Here is a 19,046-nt window from a genome sequence, read left to right as displayed (position 1 = left end):
TATTATTATTTTACGATAGAAAAGAAAAGTATCCAAATTAAAACTGATATTTAAAGAGCTGCTACAAATTAAAATAAGAATTTTGTCATTTATAGATCCAGCTGGGAACAAGAATTCTGCATCATAAGTCAAATATATAGCAGATATCACTGCCTGCTTAATGTATATTAAGATACTAACAGATGATACTAAGATGCATATTCCATGTAAACAGACAAAAGCAGTAGTTTGATAAGCTAGTCTTGCCTTTGCAACAGTATACCAAGCAAGATCAAATGAAATATTATAAGATTTTTATAAAGAAAAGTAATCATTGGATGAGAACTGAATATGGTGACAGGTATATATATATCATATTTCTGTGTATGAACGGAGATGACAGAGATCAGTGTCACTAGTTCTAGTTTGAAAAATTAATCAAATGACATAGGCTTTTAGATTAATTAGATACAATAATTTTGATAATGTGTGACCTAGTAGTATACAATTTTTAAGTTTTTATAGGATCAGTTTAAAAAGAAAGCTCCAAAAACTAATCATTAGGTTATCAGTCAACCTACTCAAGAGCTTTCAGAGAAAAAGAAGTATGTGTATTATGGTGGTAGAATCTATAACTTGCAAAAATGACCCTAAAATTTTTTTCAAGTATATGCTACTAAAACCACTTCCTTTTAAATTTTCATCTTGTAACATCTTTAAAATTTTTTCTTGTAACGTTTTTGTGAAATGTGATTTAGAAACGTACTTAGCAGAATTTATATGTTGTTCCATGAAATTTTAATAGTGATATCGTGGGTAATAATGATTTTTTTGTTTGTTTCTTTAACCCGTAATAAGGGACGTGCGGTCTGACCGACCGCACCACATGTTCCTCCCATCACCCCTATTGCATGCTTTGTCCAGTTGAATGGATTCTTCCCCTATCTTCACGTTTCGTGACCTTCTTTCTGACCCCTTCTTATCGGAATGCTTTAGCAAGTGTATCTGTTGAAATTCTTCTAGAGCCGTCTGTGAGACTTCACCTCCCTCTCAGTGTTACAATTTTCGGCATTAGTGAACACATGGCTCTGAAGTTAGGTCGGTGGAGATTCATTTATCCTTCTGACCCGCATTATGCAGAAGAACTGAAAAAAATTCTAGACAAAGTTGGAAGTGATGTTAGTGAAGAAGATGACTGTGAAGAAAATTTCTGCAAAAGGGTGCCCACTCAACAGACTCTAAATTTTCTGCAGACAGCAATGATTTCTCTGATCTAGAAACAACTAATTCCGTAAACTACTACTATGGAAAAAATCGGTTCAAATGGTCATCCGTTGAACCAAATCAAAAAGTTAGAAGGCCAGCTCACAATATCGTAAGATTTCCTGAAGTAAGACCTTACGGAAAAATTGATAATTCAGATCCAAAAAATGTATGGCAACTACTTTTTACTGACAAACTTTTAAGCATAATTGTGAAATGGACAAATCTAAAAATTGAAAGAAAAATAAAAAATATATGTGGTCCGATTAAAGGTAAAATTGACTACACCTGTGTTGATGAACTGAGAGCTCTTACACATCAGTCTTCAAATCCAATCATGAAGATATTGAATGTTTGCACATCAGTCTTAAAATCCAATCATGAAGATATTGAATGTTTATTTGCCACGGATGGAACTGGCCGCGATATTTTTCGTGCAGTTATGTCAATGAAACGTTTTAAATTTTTACTTTCAAATTTGCAATTTGATAACCCAGATGATAGGGAAGAATGAAAGAAATCTGATCCGGCAGCACTTATTTCTGAAGTGATGAATTTATTCATTTATAACTCCCAGAAAGCATACACATTAGGCACTTGTGTCTGTATTGATGAAATGCTTGTTGGATTTAAAATGTATATGCCCCAAAAGCTTGTGAAATATGGATTAAAAGTTATGTGTTTGACTGATGCCCGGGATAATTATGCTTACAATGCATATCTTTATTGTGGAAAAGACTCTGATGGAATTAGCGTAGAAGAGAGTTGGAAAAAATTCAGCAAACCAAGTCAAGCTGTTCTGCGTTTGAGCAAACCAATTTTTAATACGAACAGGAATGTAACAGCAGACAATTGGTTTTCTTCCATAGAACTTACCACAGAATTGTTGAAAAATGGACTGACATACGTTGGAACTGTTAAAAAAAATAAAGAAATTCCGAAAATTTTCTTCCATATAAGTCAAGAAAAAAGAATTCAACATTGTATGGATTTACTAAGGACATAACCTTGATTTCATTTGTTCCAAAGAAAAGGTGAGCAGTGGTTTTGATGTCATCATTGCATCATTCAATAGAAACAAACTCGGAAACACAGAAACCTGAAATAATTGCTTTTTATAACAGAACCAAAGGTGGTGTTGATGCTTTAGATGAAAAATGTTCTGTCCATTCCTGTAGTAGGAGAACAACGCATTGGCCTATGGCTCTTTTCTACCAGTTAGTAGATATGAGTAAACACATACATTTTGCACCAAGGTTATAACCAAAACCCTGTTATGACCAGAATGGTGTTTTTGAAAGAATTAGCGAGAGAATTAGTCCAACCACTACTACACACGAGAGTGAAAAATCCAAGAATAAATCGAGAATTGCGCCTGACGATAAAGCGGATTTTAGGAAAAGAAGCTGAGTCTAAGGATGTGGAGCAGTGCACAAAAGAAGCAAAATTAAAATCAAGGAAAACATGTTTCAGGTACTGTCAAAATTTTTCTGTATTGTGCTACATACAATTTTATCCGGTTAAAATTTGCTTTAAATGTTAAATAATATATAGAATTTAGTGCAGCATATGATTTTCATCGAAAAATTTAAGGCTATGGGGAAATTTTCTGGGAAAAATTTAATTTCACTTTAAAGTGTAAAAACATATTTTCTTTTCAGAGTAAAATGTATAAGTTATCATGCATTACTTTTTTCTTTATTTACGTCAATAAATGTCATGTTCATGAATCAGGTATTTCTGTTTCTAACATTTAAAATATCTTCGGAAATAAATGAATTAAAGAAAAGTATTAAAATGATATGTTTTCATTGTTGGAAAATTTTTATTCAATTAAATATTTTTATCTAACTTTCGACCTTCAGTGGAGTCAGAATGTGACATTTCTGCCATTTGAAAATTATGATTGGTGTGATGTACTTTAATGTAACTTTATTTTTTACATATTTAGATCAGAATAAAAATTGAAACTGCAGATTTGACAAAATCCTTGGCCATATGATATTCAAATATAAGTGGATAACATTGTGAGCTGCATGATCTCTTTTAGCTGTTCATGAAATAGTTGATATTTTAATATATTTTACCTTATATGAACTTATTTCATGAAATACAAAGTATTATTTAAAGTGATTTATTCCAGTAACTGAGTACAGAGGTTTCTATTTACTAAGAATTTGTGGCTTTATTGTGTTTTATTAAAATGAGCTTTAGAAGAGTTGTTTGCATATATGTAAAGGAATTTGACTGCCATTTGTAGTATGTTGTTTTAACTTTATCAATCTTCTGTTACTATCATTGATGTGAATACATGAAAGTTATTTTTACAAGGTATACAGCTTATATTACAGTGCTTTATTCATGTTTCTTCCTAATGGAACACATTTTCATTTAAAATCATTATTTGTAGTTTGTTGCCTTATATTTACTGATATTACTGACTTCAAAAGTACATGGCTTCTTACAAAAGACTAAAATCTACTTTTGATGCAAACATTTTATAAAAATGGTTTATATATTAAATCAAATGTACTAGCCATTATATTTTTATGCTTTGTATTATTTCTTCACTCATACCACTGTCAATAATTTTCAGAAAAGCCTTAGTTTTTTTTTTTTTTTTTTCCCCCACAAGTACCCTTAGTATCTGATTTAAGTTTTAGTTATTATTTTCCAGTATTTCATAATGTTACTTTTGAATAGTTTGCAGTTTCTGTATTTTTTGATTTTTAATTTACAAATTTCTGTTCATTAGTAGAAATTATTTCATTATAATTAGTAAAATTTTCATTAAATAAGTCTATTTAAGAGCTAGTATTGATTTTCAGTTCTGCATTTTTATCAGTTCTTCAACATTTTTGGCAAAAGTTATCTTCTCTTCTCGCATTTATTCCCATTCCCACAGATGACTAAACAAATCTGATTTTAAGTTAATTTCTGCATTATGGCACTGTTTAAAATTGGAACTGCAATAAAATAGAACAATATAGGAATGCAAAACGAAGTACTTTTGCATAATAAAATATGCAACATAACAGATGATCTCTATTTATTGTGATAAATTTCTGAACAGATTAAAATACTAATTGATCTATATGAATTATGGATGATGTTTTAGTGGATGGTAACAATTGCTGTGCTCTAAAATTTAAGTTAGATTATGTGATTTATATTACTTTATGATAGCATGTGTTGCAAAAATTTTATTAATCATGTTGAATTTTTATTTTTATTTTTTTTTTCTTATTTATTTATTTTTTTATAATAAATAGATTAAAAATATATTTTTACAATTAATGCTCAACCTTCTCAATGCAGTAGGCTTTTGGATTTGGTCATGTAAATCTGCATTTGTGCAGCATTATTGATTACATATATATATAATGTATGGGTTAATCAACTTAGTTGAGGGCTTCAAGCACTTTTCCCTTGATAAGTTCTATTTGAAGCCTTGAACACAGAAAATTAATTATGTTTTTAAATGTACAATTTTTATATTATGTGTAAATTAGATAGGTTTTTTCACGTACATTTTTTCATTTTACTTTTAGATAATTTGATATTGTTTTACATGTAATATTTGAAATTAGATAGGGTATTCAAATATTCTTTAAGGACGTAGCTAGGTTTTTAACCTCTCTTTTTCTTATAAATCTCTCTCTCTCTATATATATATATATAAGAAGAACGGAGAACTTCGGTAACTTGGCCACGAACTAATTATTGAAACATATTCTTCATTACATATTATCATAGGTGCAATACGCACCCCACATCTTATATAGAGTATCATATTTTAGATAACAGTGTAGTTAGCAGAACAACAAAGCAAAGGGGGTGAAGTAGCATCATCGGTTCGGGAGAGATGAAGCTGAAGTGCGCAATTATCCAATGTGTAGACTTACTAAGAGAAAGGTTTTGGTTTAGGCTAGAAAGGTTTCAACTATTGAAATTTTGAGTTCAGGTTCTGAATTAGCTACATCATCAGCGTTATGCAGTGAATTGCATAGCACTGATGACTTTGATTGATCTAGAAATGGTGCAGTCCAGAAAAGTTATTACGATTTTTAAAATAGAGAGGGGGAAGAGGTTACCACTAATTTAAATTATAATTTTGATTTCAAATTTTTTATCTTGAATATAATCCATAAACTACCATTCATTAGGATGATATCTAGGTCATTAGCGAAGATAAGCAAGGAATATTTTTAAATAACTAGAAAATATATGGAGATTGGCAACAACTATCAGGCCAAATAAAATGTATTAAATCTCTGAATGATTGATATTTTTTAAATATACTCTCAATAACAAATTGATAATGCAGTTTGCTTTATTAGTTTAGCATCAAATAGCAATTATGACTAACATTCCTCAACTGTAAATAAATTAAAAATGTTACGAAATAATACAGCCTTCTACAGAAAAATGAAAACAGAAAGTATATAAAGCAATAATCATTCATCAAACTGTAATCATACTTTATATCCGTGTTCAGGTAAGTTTATCCCATGAAGCCAGTAATTTTTAAACTTTTTTTAAATACATTTCCGTAATTCATATATCATTATGCATATTTTGCATATTTAAATATAATTCAGTGTAAGAATGACATTTGCCTGTTTTCAATAAATTCACACTAGAAAGATGGGAGAACAAAATATGATATAAGCATTATAATTTAGGTCATGGTAATGTTTCTTTGTGAAATCATACTTTTTGCTGTGAATCTTATGAAAGGCAATTTTATTTATAGTTGTGTAATATACAATATTTTTAATAGTTGATCCTTATAAAAGACCAGCTGTAGAAGAAGATAGAATGTCTCCAAAAAGAACAAAGTAAGGGTAATAATTTTGAGTCTAATGAAAATATTTCTTACTCTGTATTCATAGTAAATTCATGAATGCTACAAAAATATGCTATTATCCACCTCTAAGTGAAGTTAATTGAAGTGTCATTTAAATTCATTATTTTTGAGGGATGATAATTTAAACATGACATTTCTTTTTTGAGAGAGATAGACATACCTTATCACAAACATATTGTTTTATCTTGCTATTTATTAAATAGTATCAATTGTTTTTAATTGTTGTGCTGAATTTAGTGTAATTGAACCTTAGATCACAAGCAAATTTTGTGATCAAAACTGCCTCATATAATGAACAGTGTCTTGAGTCAGATTGACAATATACAAGTTTCAAAGATGTTTTGAGGTAACATATTTTATGTAATTAAACACTCGAGGACAATTCTGCCTGGAGGAAATTATGGTCAGATTGGGTTGCAGGCAGAAACATTCAGCATTTTCACACATTTAAGACATTTTTTATTACCTATGATGTTATGTTCCTTGGCAAAATTATGGAACAGGAGGTTAACAATTAAAATGTGAAAAAGTTGCCTAAAGCAGTGGTTTCTTTCTGTTAAAACTTCTGTTGCCACTAAACCATGAAACTAATCTTGTTTGTACTCTGTGATATCATTAGCTTCTCAGTTTCAGAAACTATTCAGTATTCTTCTTACATTGCTGTCTTCGACTAAATATAGCACTTATATACTTCACTTTACTATTTCTCAATTTTAAAAATTTAATTTTTCCTTTCTGTATTTTAAATTTCTAAATTATACCCTGTTCGTCCTTTTTACAGTTAAAAGTGCAACTAATTAGATACAGTTTATCATCTTATTGCCTTCTGTATTTAAAACTCAAATTGCATGTGGGCTGAATGCATCAAAAGAATGTAAAAATGTTGTTTGGATTTTCCCGATGCCAAGTTCTGTAATTAGTCTAGTTTGCAGAGTTCTTTAATTACAGCCAAGTTAAAATTTCTTCCTTGATTGGAATGTGATTGAAGAGACACTCCGAACCTGGAAATTCAGTGTTATATCATTATGTCTGCTACTGTAACAACCTCTTGATCAGGAATAGGATACTCTTTAGGCGACTTTGTAAACTAATCAGTGATAACCAGGATGTATTTGGCAGCTCATGTCAGAGGTCCCGGGATGTCAGCTACAGCGTGTTCAAAAAGTGCTCCTATATTATAATGTTGCAGCTTCTCTTGGCTGTGTTTCTTTGTTCCTTTCCGATCCGCATAAGCATCGCATGGTTAGCACTACTTTAGTTTGTGCGCCTTTGCATTATTACAGTAGAAGTGCTCTTGAAATCTATGCGAAGTCTATATTATTCCAAAGTGACCTCCTGTTGGACTGCTGTATAGTTCTTTGAGGACGTTCAGGATCCGAGATCTTGGAAGTATTAGCTGCTATCAGAATGTCTTTCCATTGTCTGATTCAAACTTCTGGTACGAGACACTATTTCGAATATGGAGTGAATCCCATGCACTTCAATCTTGTTTTGTCTTGGGACTATAGTCTGAAATGTCCTGCCAAGTAGGTTTCCTATTTGAAGATTCCATTCAGTCAGTTGTGGGTTTAATGTCGCTGTCTTCCAACTAGTCTTTCCTGACTTCTTTGCCATTCCATGGGTCTGGGTCAAATGATGTTGAAATCATAGCTTGAATTATGACCAGATTAAGCAGCTTTTATTTCGTTTCGACCCTGGAACAATATCAGCAGCTTTTTGAGCAGGATCTTATCAACAGGCCATCTGTGTTTCCATGTAAAGATCTCTTCCAGTGATGGATAGTGTTGTTATGCTCTTGAAGTCTGTGTATACATCTGGTTATTTGACCTCAGGATTCTTGAAACTTAAAGCCAGGTGAACAATGTATGATCTGTGCAGATCAAGAATTTCCTTCCATAGAGGTAATTATGGAAATGTTCTACGGCTGTAACTATGATGAGCTCCACAGCTATAATGATATGATGAGCTCTTTTCTGTTGACACAGTAATTCCTCTCTGGTTTAGATATATGCTCTCTCTAGTGGGCTATGAAACATTCTTGACTGTTTATTTCTTGGGACAAAACAGCACTGACACTCTCATTGTTCACTTCTGTGTCAAGAATAAATTGTTTGTCGAGCTAAGAATGTCAGATTCATCACAGATGTTAAAGCTTTCTTTAATTTTTTTTAATGCATCCTCAAATTCTTTTGTCCGAGAGAACTTTTCCCTGCTGTCTCTCAGTCTAAGTAGAGGTCTTGCAGTGGAAGAAAAGTTCTTTACAAATCTCATAATAATCGTAAAGCCCCTGGAAACTTCTCAGGTGATGGACATTTTCTGGACATCTCCAGTCTTTAACTGCTGACACTTTTTCTAGATCTGTATTTGCATCTTCAGCAGAAATGCCAAACCCTTAATTTTAATTGAAATATATTTATTAAAGGAATCAGAAATTTAGAAATTCAGTGAAGAGTCATATTTGAATGTATAGATTATTTTATAGGAAACACTCACTACCATAAAAAAACATAACTACTCATATCTTTTGAAAGGGAAAATTAAGTATTGGTAAACTTTATCAACTGTTTAATGAGGCACATGTTACTTTGAGTATGCAAGGTGCCTTCACACAAGGCATCAAATTAATGAAATTGTGAATGAGGTTTTGAGAGATTCTTTCTCATTTTTCAATAAGACATTTTCCAACTGAAGGCATGTCAATAGAGGTTGTGGTCCAGTATCAGCATACCTGTGGGATGTGTCAAGTATGTTCAGTCAGATCAAGATCCAAGGAGCATACAACCACTTCATATGCTCTGTCGCTTTCTCTTCATTTTTCTGATTTACTATGTGTTCTCAAAGAGTTTGGGGATTATTATACATAGAAAAAATATGTTGCTTGCAAATGACAGCTATCTAAGGCACAGCCAATGGTCCAAGAATTTCTTTTCTGTACTAGAGCTGTCAGAGACCCATTCTAAATAACTTAAAAGTCAATATGTCCATTTGAGCTTAGCTCTTCCTGTATTATACAGCATCCAACCAAATATGAGTCAAATTCTGAGAGTTATCAATTATATGGCTCTAGACTGAATCTAAATTAGTCAGGGAAAAGAACTACATGTTTCTGTTTGGCCAGTCTCCTATCACAATGTTCTTCATCTTATTTTCTTTGAGCTCTGTGATGTTAATAAGTCATTGGGACACAAACAACGTGTATGCTTCATTCTAAATGTGTGAGGGTCTGTGTTAATTGTTTTTATTTATACTGTTCTTCTAGGTGCCATTAAAAGTTATCTTTGCAGCTAAGGTTATTTTGAACCAACTTTAAAGTATTGTGTTTGATGAATAATGGTTTATCTGAGATAGTAGCTGAAGATTGACCTTAACCAATATGTCTTCGAGCACTTCCCATCTCTAGAACTCATTACCTAAGTGTACAATTAGCCTTCAGCTGTGGGTGCTATGATCTGTTGATTTTGAATAGTTTCCTGTCATCTTATGACTTGTCTCGCTGTGTTTTCTAGCAGATCATGTTGATTCAGTTAGAGAGAGATGCAAATTACTTTTTCTGTCAAGAAAAGAAATTCTAGACTACAATTTTGAAAGACTCAATTTTGTGTGACTTATGCACTAACATGAGTTTAGACAATATTTCAAGCAGCTTTCTGCAGCTTTTCTTTCATTATTCAGAAGGATTTTTTGACAATTCACTAATATTTTACTCAACCACTTTTGAATAAAATTATTTAACAAGGATGCTTCTCTTATTTTGTTGACCAGTGTTTATATATATGCATGCGCACCTACGTATTACAGATTGAAAGTAGGAAATGTTCATACTTAAGAGGATTGTGTTTAAACTGTTAAAACATTTTCAGAAACTTAAAAATTTGTAATGGTTAGTTAAAATGGTAAGTTTAAAATTTGGAATGGTGTGCATTAAAATTGCACATTTAAGAAAAAGAATAATAGTACATTCATAAAACAGCAAGTAAATTATTGCTGATTTCCTGGAAGAGGTTGTCTTATCAAAAGCAACTGTCCTTCCTGCAAGAAATTCGCAGCAATTTGAGTACGATCACATTTTCTCTCCTTCACTTGTTTGAATGAATTCTTTTAATCACAAAAAATTAATATGCTAAACTTGTATTTAAATTAATAATTAATAATCTTAAATCATGAAGGTTCCCGACAGAATCAAAAAAGAACATATTTGCAAAAAGATTTTTATAAAAACTGATGGGGAGTTTAGAAGTGTCAATGCATATAAAACCAATTCAAAAGTATAATATTATGCAATTTTAATTATTATATACTTGTAATGTCTTAATTATATGCATATACAAAAATGTAGGCCAAAAATATCTAATTTTAATCCTAATTTACAGTTTAAATTCTATAGCTGCTATTGTGAAGCTTTTAATTGAAAAGGATGTTCACTGGAATCAACCCTTGAAGGACTTATGTTTAACATTAAAAGAAATCATCAAAAATTTTCACCCAAAAATTCTGGCAGAATTTTCAAGTGAGCTGTTATAATTAAAATACATTGAAATGGTTCATCAGCTTATTCTGAATACAGTAAAGAAATGATTTTTGTAGAAGAAAGATTTCAATTTTGATTTTCCCTGATGAAGTGGCATTGAAGTTGATTGAATTACTCTTCTGTTGTGTTCTTTTTACTTTTAATTTTTTTAATCGGGGTTTATAAGTTTTAGTTTTTACATTTATTAAATTTTTTGTTGCATTTATTAGATTATTTGAAATTTATTAATTATGAATTTCAAAATTTTCATCTTTGTGAAACATTAGCTCTAAATTTCTTACTTTATGTATTATATGTATATATATTTTTTTTAATAAGGAACGATTCTGTAACATTTGGACATTGGAAACCTTTGGATTCTGAAATGAGACATGATCAAATATATTATCCCCATCCACCAGAGGAGAAGCTTTTGCATTTTCCTAAATATCCAGAAGAACAAAGGGTAACATCGCTTGATGACAGTCGTTATGATGATAGAAAACTTAATGTGGGGAAAACAAATAATACATCATATTCTTCTGAACATAAATATGATCATATTCCTTGGATGGCAGATGTGGAGAATCTGATTCAGTCAAGTAGAAATAATCCTTATTCTTCTGCCTCTCAGAAGAAAATTGATCTACATGAGCTAGAAGTGGCAAATTTCATTCAACGTGTTAATGAAAGGTTTGTTTTCTATTATTTGAATAAAACAAATCATTTTTGCTATCATTATTCTTATTACTATGCATTGGTGAGGTTGCTAAGATAAATGAAGATCAGATTATTTTCATCTGTGACAGCTGTGCATTTGTTTTCTGTCTCATTTGAGGATAAATGCACAGGTGCAGCCGTTTTAGTTTCAAATGTAGGAATATTTTTCTTCTTTGTATGGTTTAAATGTTATATAAAGGTAAGAAAAAGCTAAGGTGGGAGATTAGAATTTTTACTTAATGTAAATGTATAATTGCAGATAAATCACAGTATATTAAAGAGTAAACTGGCATTTATGGTTAAAATGAAATTGAAACCAAGATAGGTTGACATCTCATAACCACAATTAAGCAGAAGTTGAAGCTTTCACAAACAATCTGTGTGCTTTGTCAATCAAAGGTAGAAAGGATGATTTGATGCTTATGCTTTTGTGTTTATACAGGATTTCTACTACATGTGTAGTACTTCCCTATAACTAAAAAAAAAGGGGGGGTGTCATGACAAATTTTCCATGAGTATATTGGAGAAAGCAGACATGAGTATGGGGAAAGAGAAAAATAAGCACCTTTGTGTTCAAAGAAACAGGCTTGAATGAGGAAGATTTGGTTAGTGTGCAGAAAGCTGGAAAGAGAAACGGTCATTCAGTCTGAGCTGTGAATGTGGCACCATCTACTGATGGCTGGAAAAAGCCTAAAAAAGTGTAGAATCATCACTGAATTTGGAGAGATAGATCACATTGATATTTCTACTAATTATCTTATGGGAATTGAAATTTACAAAATTACAAGTCTTTCTAAAAAGTTCATCAAATTTATTATGTACTGTAATTTTTGAAGTGGAGAGTTAGTAACTTTGCACAATTTAAAAGTCCTCTAAAATTTTTGTAAGAATTTTTGAAAGAGCTTTGAACATCTTGAAAAAAAAATTGAACAATGAAATTTGGCTTGGAATCTCTTTTCTTTCTCTCTCTCTCTCTCTTTTTATTTTATTTTTTAAAGGTAATGTTGATTTAGGAGTAGTGAAGGAATTTACATCATGGGTTGTTTTGCTGTAAGTCTTCAGTTCTTGCTTCTGTATCTACATTTAATCAAGGTGACTAAATGATCTAATTTGTGTTTAATGCGTTTAGATTTGGTATCTCTCTTGTTTAGGAAGAATGATCAGTCAACCATCATATCACTATCTAAAGCAGATTTTTGGTGTTTTGCCAGGACAAAATTTCTTGATTATAATAAAGTTGGAGAGCAGAAGTTTTTCATGATAAATTTTTCTGCTTTATATATATATACATACAGTCAAAAGTCGTTAATTCAGACACCCATAATCCGGACCTCGAAATTAAAAACGTTCTGCGCACGCGCCGCGTTGACACATGCGCATAGGCGTTTATGCGTGCGCATAAGACCTTTACGACTGCACATATGCGTGTGCGCAAACGCAGAATACGTTTTCGCGTGCGCGTTTAATGTATAACGGACGGTATAAGCTAAAATTATCTATTTCAGTTAATGTTGATGATTGCGTTGTTCCTTATCTTTGAATTGGTTCCGGCTTATTATTTTTTGCAGACTGTAAGAGCAATTTTATAAAAGTAAACTTGAACTTTCGATTATGTTAAATAGAATTTCGGATGCTGGAGCTCCCAAAGGATCTACAAAACGAAAGTATGTTTCGATGTCCATCAAACAAAAAGTGGAATTGCTGCAAAAAATGGATAAAGACATGAAGAAGGTGACAGAGAGGTTAGTGAAAACGAAAAAATTTCAATTGACAAGTTAGTCGGTATTCTCGGCACAGCAATTACGGGACTTGAACAGCGAAACTTTGTAACTGAACAAGAAATTATGTCTGTTTATAGAATTAAAGAGAAAGTATTATCACATAAAACGAAGCAACTTAAACAACTTACATTGAGAGAAATGTTTAATAAAGTAAACAAATAAATATTAAGCTTTTTTTTTTTTGTTTTTTGTTTTTTGTAAATTTTGATACCCTTTAGATCATAATTGTTCTTTATTTCTTAAATTACGGTTTCATATTTTTAATTTTAGAATTTCTGCAAGCCATCTTACGAGATTTAAATTGATGATCTATATTGTGGAAAAATCGATAATCCGGAATCGCCGAAGTCCCGACGAGTCCGGATTAACGACTTTTGACTGTGTATGTAGCAAAAATTCCTCTTTCCGACCGAGCTCCTCATAGCTTAGCGGAGAAGATGCAGGACACGAAACCCATCAACGGCAAGATGCCTGATAATTGGTTTTTATGTAAATTTCCTTCTTATTCTTCCAAAACATTATGAATCTGTAATGTTCCAGCATATTCACCAGCTGTATAAGTATCTCTTCATTCAGTTCGATTTGATAAAAAGTCTTGAGTGTTTGCTTGTTCATTTGTAGGGTCCCTTCATCTACGCGACAGTTTGGTGGAGGTGCCGGGTATCACTCAGTTACTACGGCAGAGTTACGCTGAACCCTGTGTATTCAAGGAATTCCTCTTGAGTTTGGACTCTTACAGGATTTGCGTAAAAGATAGAGAAATATTTTTGATGAGAAGGAAACTGAGCAGAATCCTCCACCAGCAGCTAGTGCCGCTTTGAGTAATATCGCACCAATACTGATCCTGACATACCAACTACCGAGAAGCCATGTATATTCACCGTGGACAGCCAAGAAGATACTAATAGATGGCTCAAGGACTTTGATCGAATTGCCAACTATAAGCACTGGGATGATCAAATGTGTCTAGCGAACGTCATTTTTTACCTTGGTGGAACTGCTCGACAGTGGTTCGATAATAATGAAGACATATTCACCTATTGTACTGTTTTCAGGACTGCTCTTAAGAACACAGTTTCCCGAGCAACTGATGTAAAGCTCAAAGTTCAACGAGTACTTCTCATGTGTGCCCAGCAAATCGATGAGCCGTCTGAAGCTTACGTTCAAGATGTTCTAACTCTCTGCTGAAAAGCAAACCCATCCATGTCTGAAGACGCGAAAATGGCCTATCTCATGAAAGGTATTGCTGAAGACTTACACCAGGTCCTGTCATCCCAGGACTATGACAGCGTCGATGCCTTTGTGAAACGCTGCCGTCACATAGAAAGTCTTCGACAAAAACGTATTGCCAATTCCAAAGGCTGCCTAATGTCTCTGCGGTGTCGGCCGATGCAGACGCCAACGAATGCAGTTCTATAGTGCGCGCCATAGTCAGGGAAGAGGTTCAGAAGATCGTGCCGCAAGTTCATGACTACACGGAAATAGAATCCGCAGCACTGAATGACATAGTGTCTGTGGTCCGGGAAGAGGTTAGAGAGGCGCTGGCACCACTCACAGGAGCAGGGAGAAGCAAAAACACCACCCAAAGTTCACTTCCAGTTAGGTCGCAGCCAAGACGTGAAGCCAGCCAATGAACTGCTCAATAACGTAGGACAGATCTGTGGAGGACTGACGATAATGTGCCTCTCTGTTTTCATTGCGGATGCCCTGGACATGTTCTGAGGTACTGTAGGGAGATACGCCAGATATTTGAAAATGCAAGAGCCGCAAAGACGTCCATCACTCGACGGGACAGGGATACTGAATCTACATACAGCTTCGACGACGAATATGCATAACCTAGTTCTTCCCGAAGAAGGAGTAATTCACCTTATCCGCAACACTCTCTCAACCGCCGACAGTCACAATAACCAGTACTTCGTTCCAGCCGTTCCCCACGCTGAACCAATGGGGAAAACTAGCTCAAGCAACCTGTACAGGAGGTGAGACTGCAGTTAAAGAAAATCCTCCAATGTACACCACAGCCAAGTTGAAAAAGAATAACACTTTTAACACCGGACAGTGTGTGAAAGCCCTTGTTGATTCGGGTGCCGATTATTCTGTCATATCCGAAAAGTTACGTCAACAGCTAATTGCTTCTATGTTTGCTGAGAATGGACCTGCATTGAAAACTGCCTGTGGTAAACCTGTAGTCGCCTCGGGACGCTGTGTATTAAAAGTTGATTTGAATGGGATTAAGGAGCCATTTGAATTCCTTGTATTTCCTGAATGTAGTCATAAAATGATACTTGGATGGAACTTTTTCCGTGCCACCGATGCCATTATCAATTGTGGAAATTAAGAACTTACACTTATAGAAATTCTTCCAGATAATGAATATTTAAATAAGTCAGAGCCCTCCTTGTTTGCCGCAACCGATTATGTAATTGAAGCAAACATCGCAAAGCGAATATGTGCCCTGAATTCAGAACTACGCGTAGCAGATGGAGCTATGATTATTGGAAATAGATTTCTGATGTGTGAAAAAGAACTATCGATACCAGCTTCAATTGTCACTATAGAGGATGGTTATGGTAAATTATGGGTAGCTAATTGTTCTCGACGAACCCAACTGATCCTGAAAGGGATGAATGTAGGCTTTTTAACGACCATAAAAAACGACGCTATTTGCTCTCAAAGTGTTCAGGCTCCAGAAGGTTCCAAGGGACATAGGTCCAGGAAAAGGTTATCTCAAGAAAACTTACAAGAAATTTTCGATACTGATTTGACAAATGCTGAGAAAGACCAGCTATTGAGTCTACTAGATGAATTTAGTGACATTTTTTACTTAAACAGTATTGCGAAAAAATTCCGATGCACAATATTGGTGATGTGGTGAAGCACAAGATTGATACAGGTGACAGTGCACCAATCAAACAAAGGCCATACCATGTGTCAGCCACTGAGAGGCATGTGATTACAGACGAAGTGCAACGAACGCTAAAAGATGTGATACAACCGTCAGACAGTCCATGGTCATTTCCAGTCCTGCTTGAGGAAAAGAAAAACGATGAAGGGCGTTTTTGAGTCAATTACAGAAAATTGAACAGGGTAACTAAAAAGTACATATATCCATTACCTCGCATCGATGATGCTTTGGACTGTCTGGCTGGTACAAAAATTTTCTGTATGATGGATCTGAAGTCAGGCTACTGGCAAATAGAGGTTGATGAAAAAGACAGCTTTTGTAACTCCAGTAGTCTCTATGAATTTAAAGTCATGCCGTTCAGATTATGCAATGCTCCAACCACATTTGAACGGATGATGGACACGGTACTAAGAGGTCTCTAATGGAATATTTGTCTTTGCTACCTCGACAACATAATCATGTGCGCACCTAATTTCGAAGAACATCAAAAGCATTTGAGGGAAATACTGAAATGTATCCAAAGAGCGGGACTGATGCTAAATTTCAAGAAATGTTCATTCGGCAAAAAGAAAGGTGACTATACTGGGACACTTAGTCGATCAGCATGGGATATATTCCGATCCACAAAAGGTAGAGGCTGTAGCAAAGTTCCCTGTGCCGAAAACTGTAGCCGATGTCTGAAGTTTTCTGGGCTTGTGCTCCTACTACCATCGATTTATCAAAAATTTTGCAGATATCGCAAAGCCCCTGCATGATTTGTGGAAGAAAGATGCAAAATTTTCTTGGAACACGTTACAGATTAAATCTTTCTCAATGCTCAAAAGGCTGCTGACCAGTTGCACTGTTTTGGGACATTTTATCCCAGCCACAGAAACGAGGATACATTCTGACACTAGTGGCTATGGCATCGGTGCAGTGCTGGTTCAGATCCAGGATGGCAAAGAAAGATCAATTGCCTATGCATCCAGGTTCCTTACTGCAGTTGAAAGGAACTATTCCACCACCGAAAAAGATTGCCTTGCTGTCATCTGGGCAATTAGAAAATCAGGCCATACCTCTACAGAAAACCCTTCACGGTAGTCACAGATCACCACTCTTTATGTTGGCTGGCCAAGATCCATCCGGAAGACTTGCACGGTGGACTCTCAAATGCAAATGGTATGAATACAAAGTATTAAATTTTGTTCCCACATTCCGATGCCATAGCCACTATTGCAGCGATTGTAGATTACTGAAAAGAGCAGCAGAAGGACAAACGATTAAAATCCATCATTACAACTCTCAAGATTATCAAATAAGAAATGGTATACTGTACAAAAGAAGCTATGATCCTATAGGACAGCAATGGCTCTTTGTAGTACCAAAGCAACTTCGTAGGTTCTAAGAAGTCTTCATGGTGCTCCAACCGCTGGCTATCTCGGATTTGCCAAAACGTACGACCGAATAAGGAAGAAGTACCATTGGCCAGGGCTATATGGAAGCACCATACTGCCGAGAATGCCAAAGACGGAAATCGCCACTGAAACGTCCACCAGTGCAGTTTCATCCGATTGATTTTGATGAAAAAAGATGGGGAAATTAATCAAACCAATCTAGTTTTTTCTAGTGAATTATTTGAACTTAATGACCAGGTAACCGTTGGCAATGAGCTCGCTGCATATGGGTTTTCTCCATCCGTAAGTCTATAGATAACCGTTTACCAAAATTGGAATAGATCTACTTGGACGCTGTCCTGTTACTAAGTGGGAACCAGTGGATTATAGTTTGCACAGATTACCTTACCAGATTTACAGTCACAAAGTCAATACTGACAGCTGAGGGCACTGAAATTGCCAAGCTTATAGTTGAAGAAATTGTACTGAAGCATGGTGCCCCCCAAAAAATGATAAGTGACCGAGGATGCAACCTATCCAACGTTGTTAAAGAAGTAATTCATCTATGCAAGACGTCTCATCTTCTGACGACTGCTTACCACCCTCAGACCAATAGCTTAACTGAAAGATTCAATAAGACACTGGCAGACATGTTGTCCATGTACATGGACGTTGAACAGAAAAATTGGGATACTCTTCTGCCACTTGTAACTTATGCCTATAATTCAGCCAAACAAGACACAACGGGATTCAGCCCATTCTTTCTCATTTATGGCAGAGAAATCCAGACTCCTCAACGTAATTTTCTCATACAGTATCGAAGATTCTGAAGATAGTTATGTGCAACATTTGATCACTAGAGCTGAAGAAGCTAGACAGCTTGCAAAACTCCATATTCTTAAAGCACAAACCATATACAAGCGCCGATACAACAAGAGGCATCGACCTGTCACTCTCAGCTACAACATCGGAGACTGTCTGGGTCTTCACTCCAGTACGAAAGGTTGGGTTATCCAAAAAACTCCTAAGACGTTACTTTGAACCGTATCGAATAACACGACAGCTTTCTGATGATGTACGAAGTAGAAAGTATGGAATAAAGTAAGAAATGACGGAATTCAAAAGACATCATTCACATATTGAGATTGAAGCTGTATCTTGATCCAAAAGTACCACTAGACGATGAAAGAAAGCCCAATATTTTCAGGAGACCTGTTACAAGAAGACAGACCAGATCACAGCGGGATGCTGCTGCTACCTAAGAAGGGGGAAATGTAGCAAAAATTGCTCTTTTCGACCAAGCTCCCCATAGCTTAGCGGAGAAGACGCACGACTCGAAACCTGAAGGTCCCAGGTTCGAAACCCATCAACAGCAAGATTCCTGATAATTGGTTTTTATGTAAATTTCCTTCTTGTTAATGTTATCTTATTTATGTAAATTTCCTTTTTATTCTTCCAGAACATTTTGAGTCTGGAATGCTCCAACATGTCCACCAGCTGTATATAAGTATCTCTTCATTCAGTTCGACTTGTTAAAATGTCTTGAGTTTAGACTTGAGTACTTGCTTGCTCATTTGTAGGATCCCTTCATCTATGCAACATACATATATATGTATTAATTACCGATTTTAACAAATATGTATAT

General features: G+C 34.5%; 1 protein-coding gene across 1 annotated transcript in view; it reads left to right on the top strand.

Annotated features, from left to right (window-relative positions):
• Positions 1–19,046, top strand: part of LOC118181281 (uncharacterized) — a 289,332-nt gene that overhangs the window by 211,273 nt on the left and 59,013 nt on the right. The window contains exons 11-12 of the mRNA XM_085818979.1: positions 6,026–6,083; positions 10,959–11,312. Coding sequence (XP_085675105.1) covers positions 6,026–6,083; positions 10,959–11,312 — 412 coding nt within the window. The remainder of the gene's footprint in view (positions 1–6,025; positions 6,084–10,958; positions 11,313–19,046) is intronic.

The sequence above is a fragment of the Stegodyphus dumicola genome, chromosome 6 (genome assembly GCF_044657685.1).
Source record: "Stegodyphus dumicola isolate Sdum_Otavi_A_Nest chromosome 6, ASM4465768v1".
Taxonomy (NCBI): domain Eukaryota; kingdom Metazoa; phylum Arthropoda; class Arachnida; order Araneae; family Eresidae; genus Stegodyphus; species Stegodyphus dumicola.
This window is presented reverse-complemented; position numbering and strand designations above follow the sequence as displayed.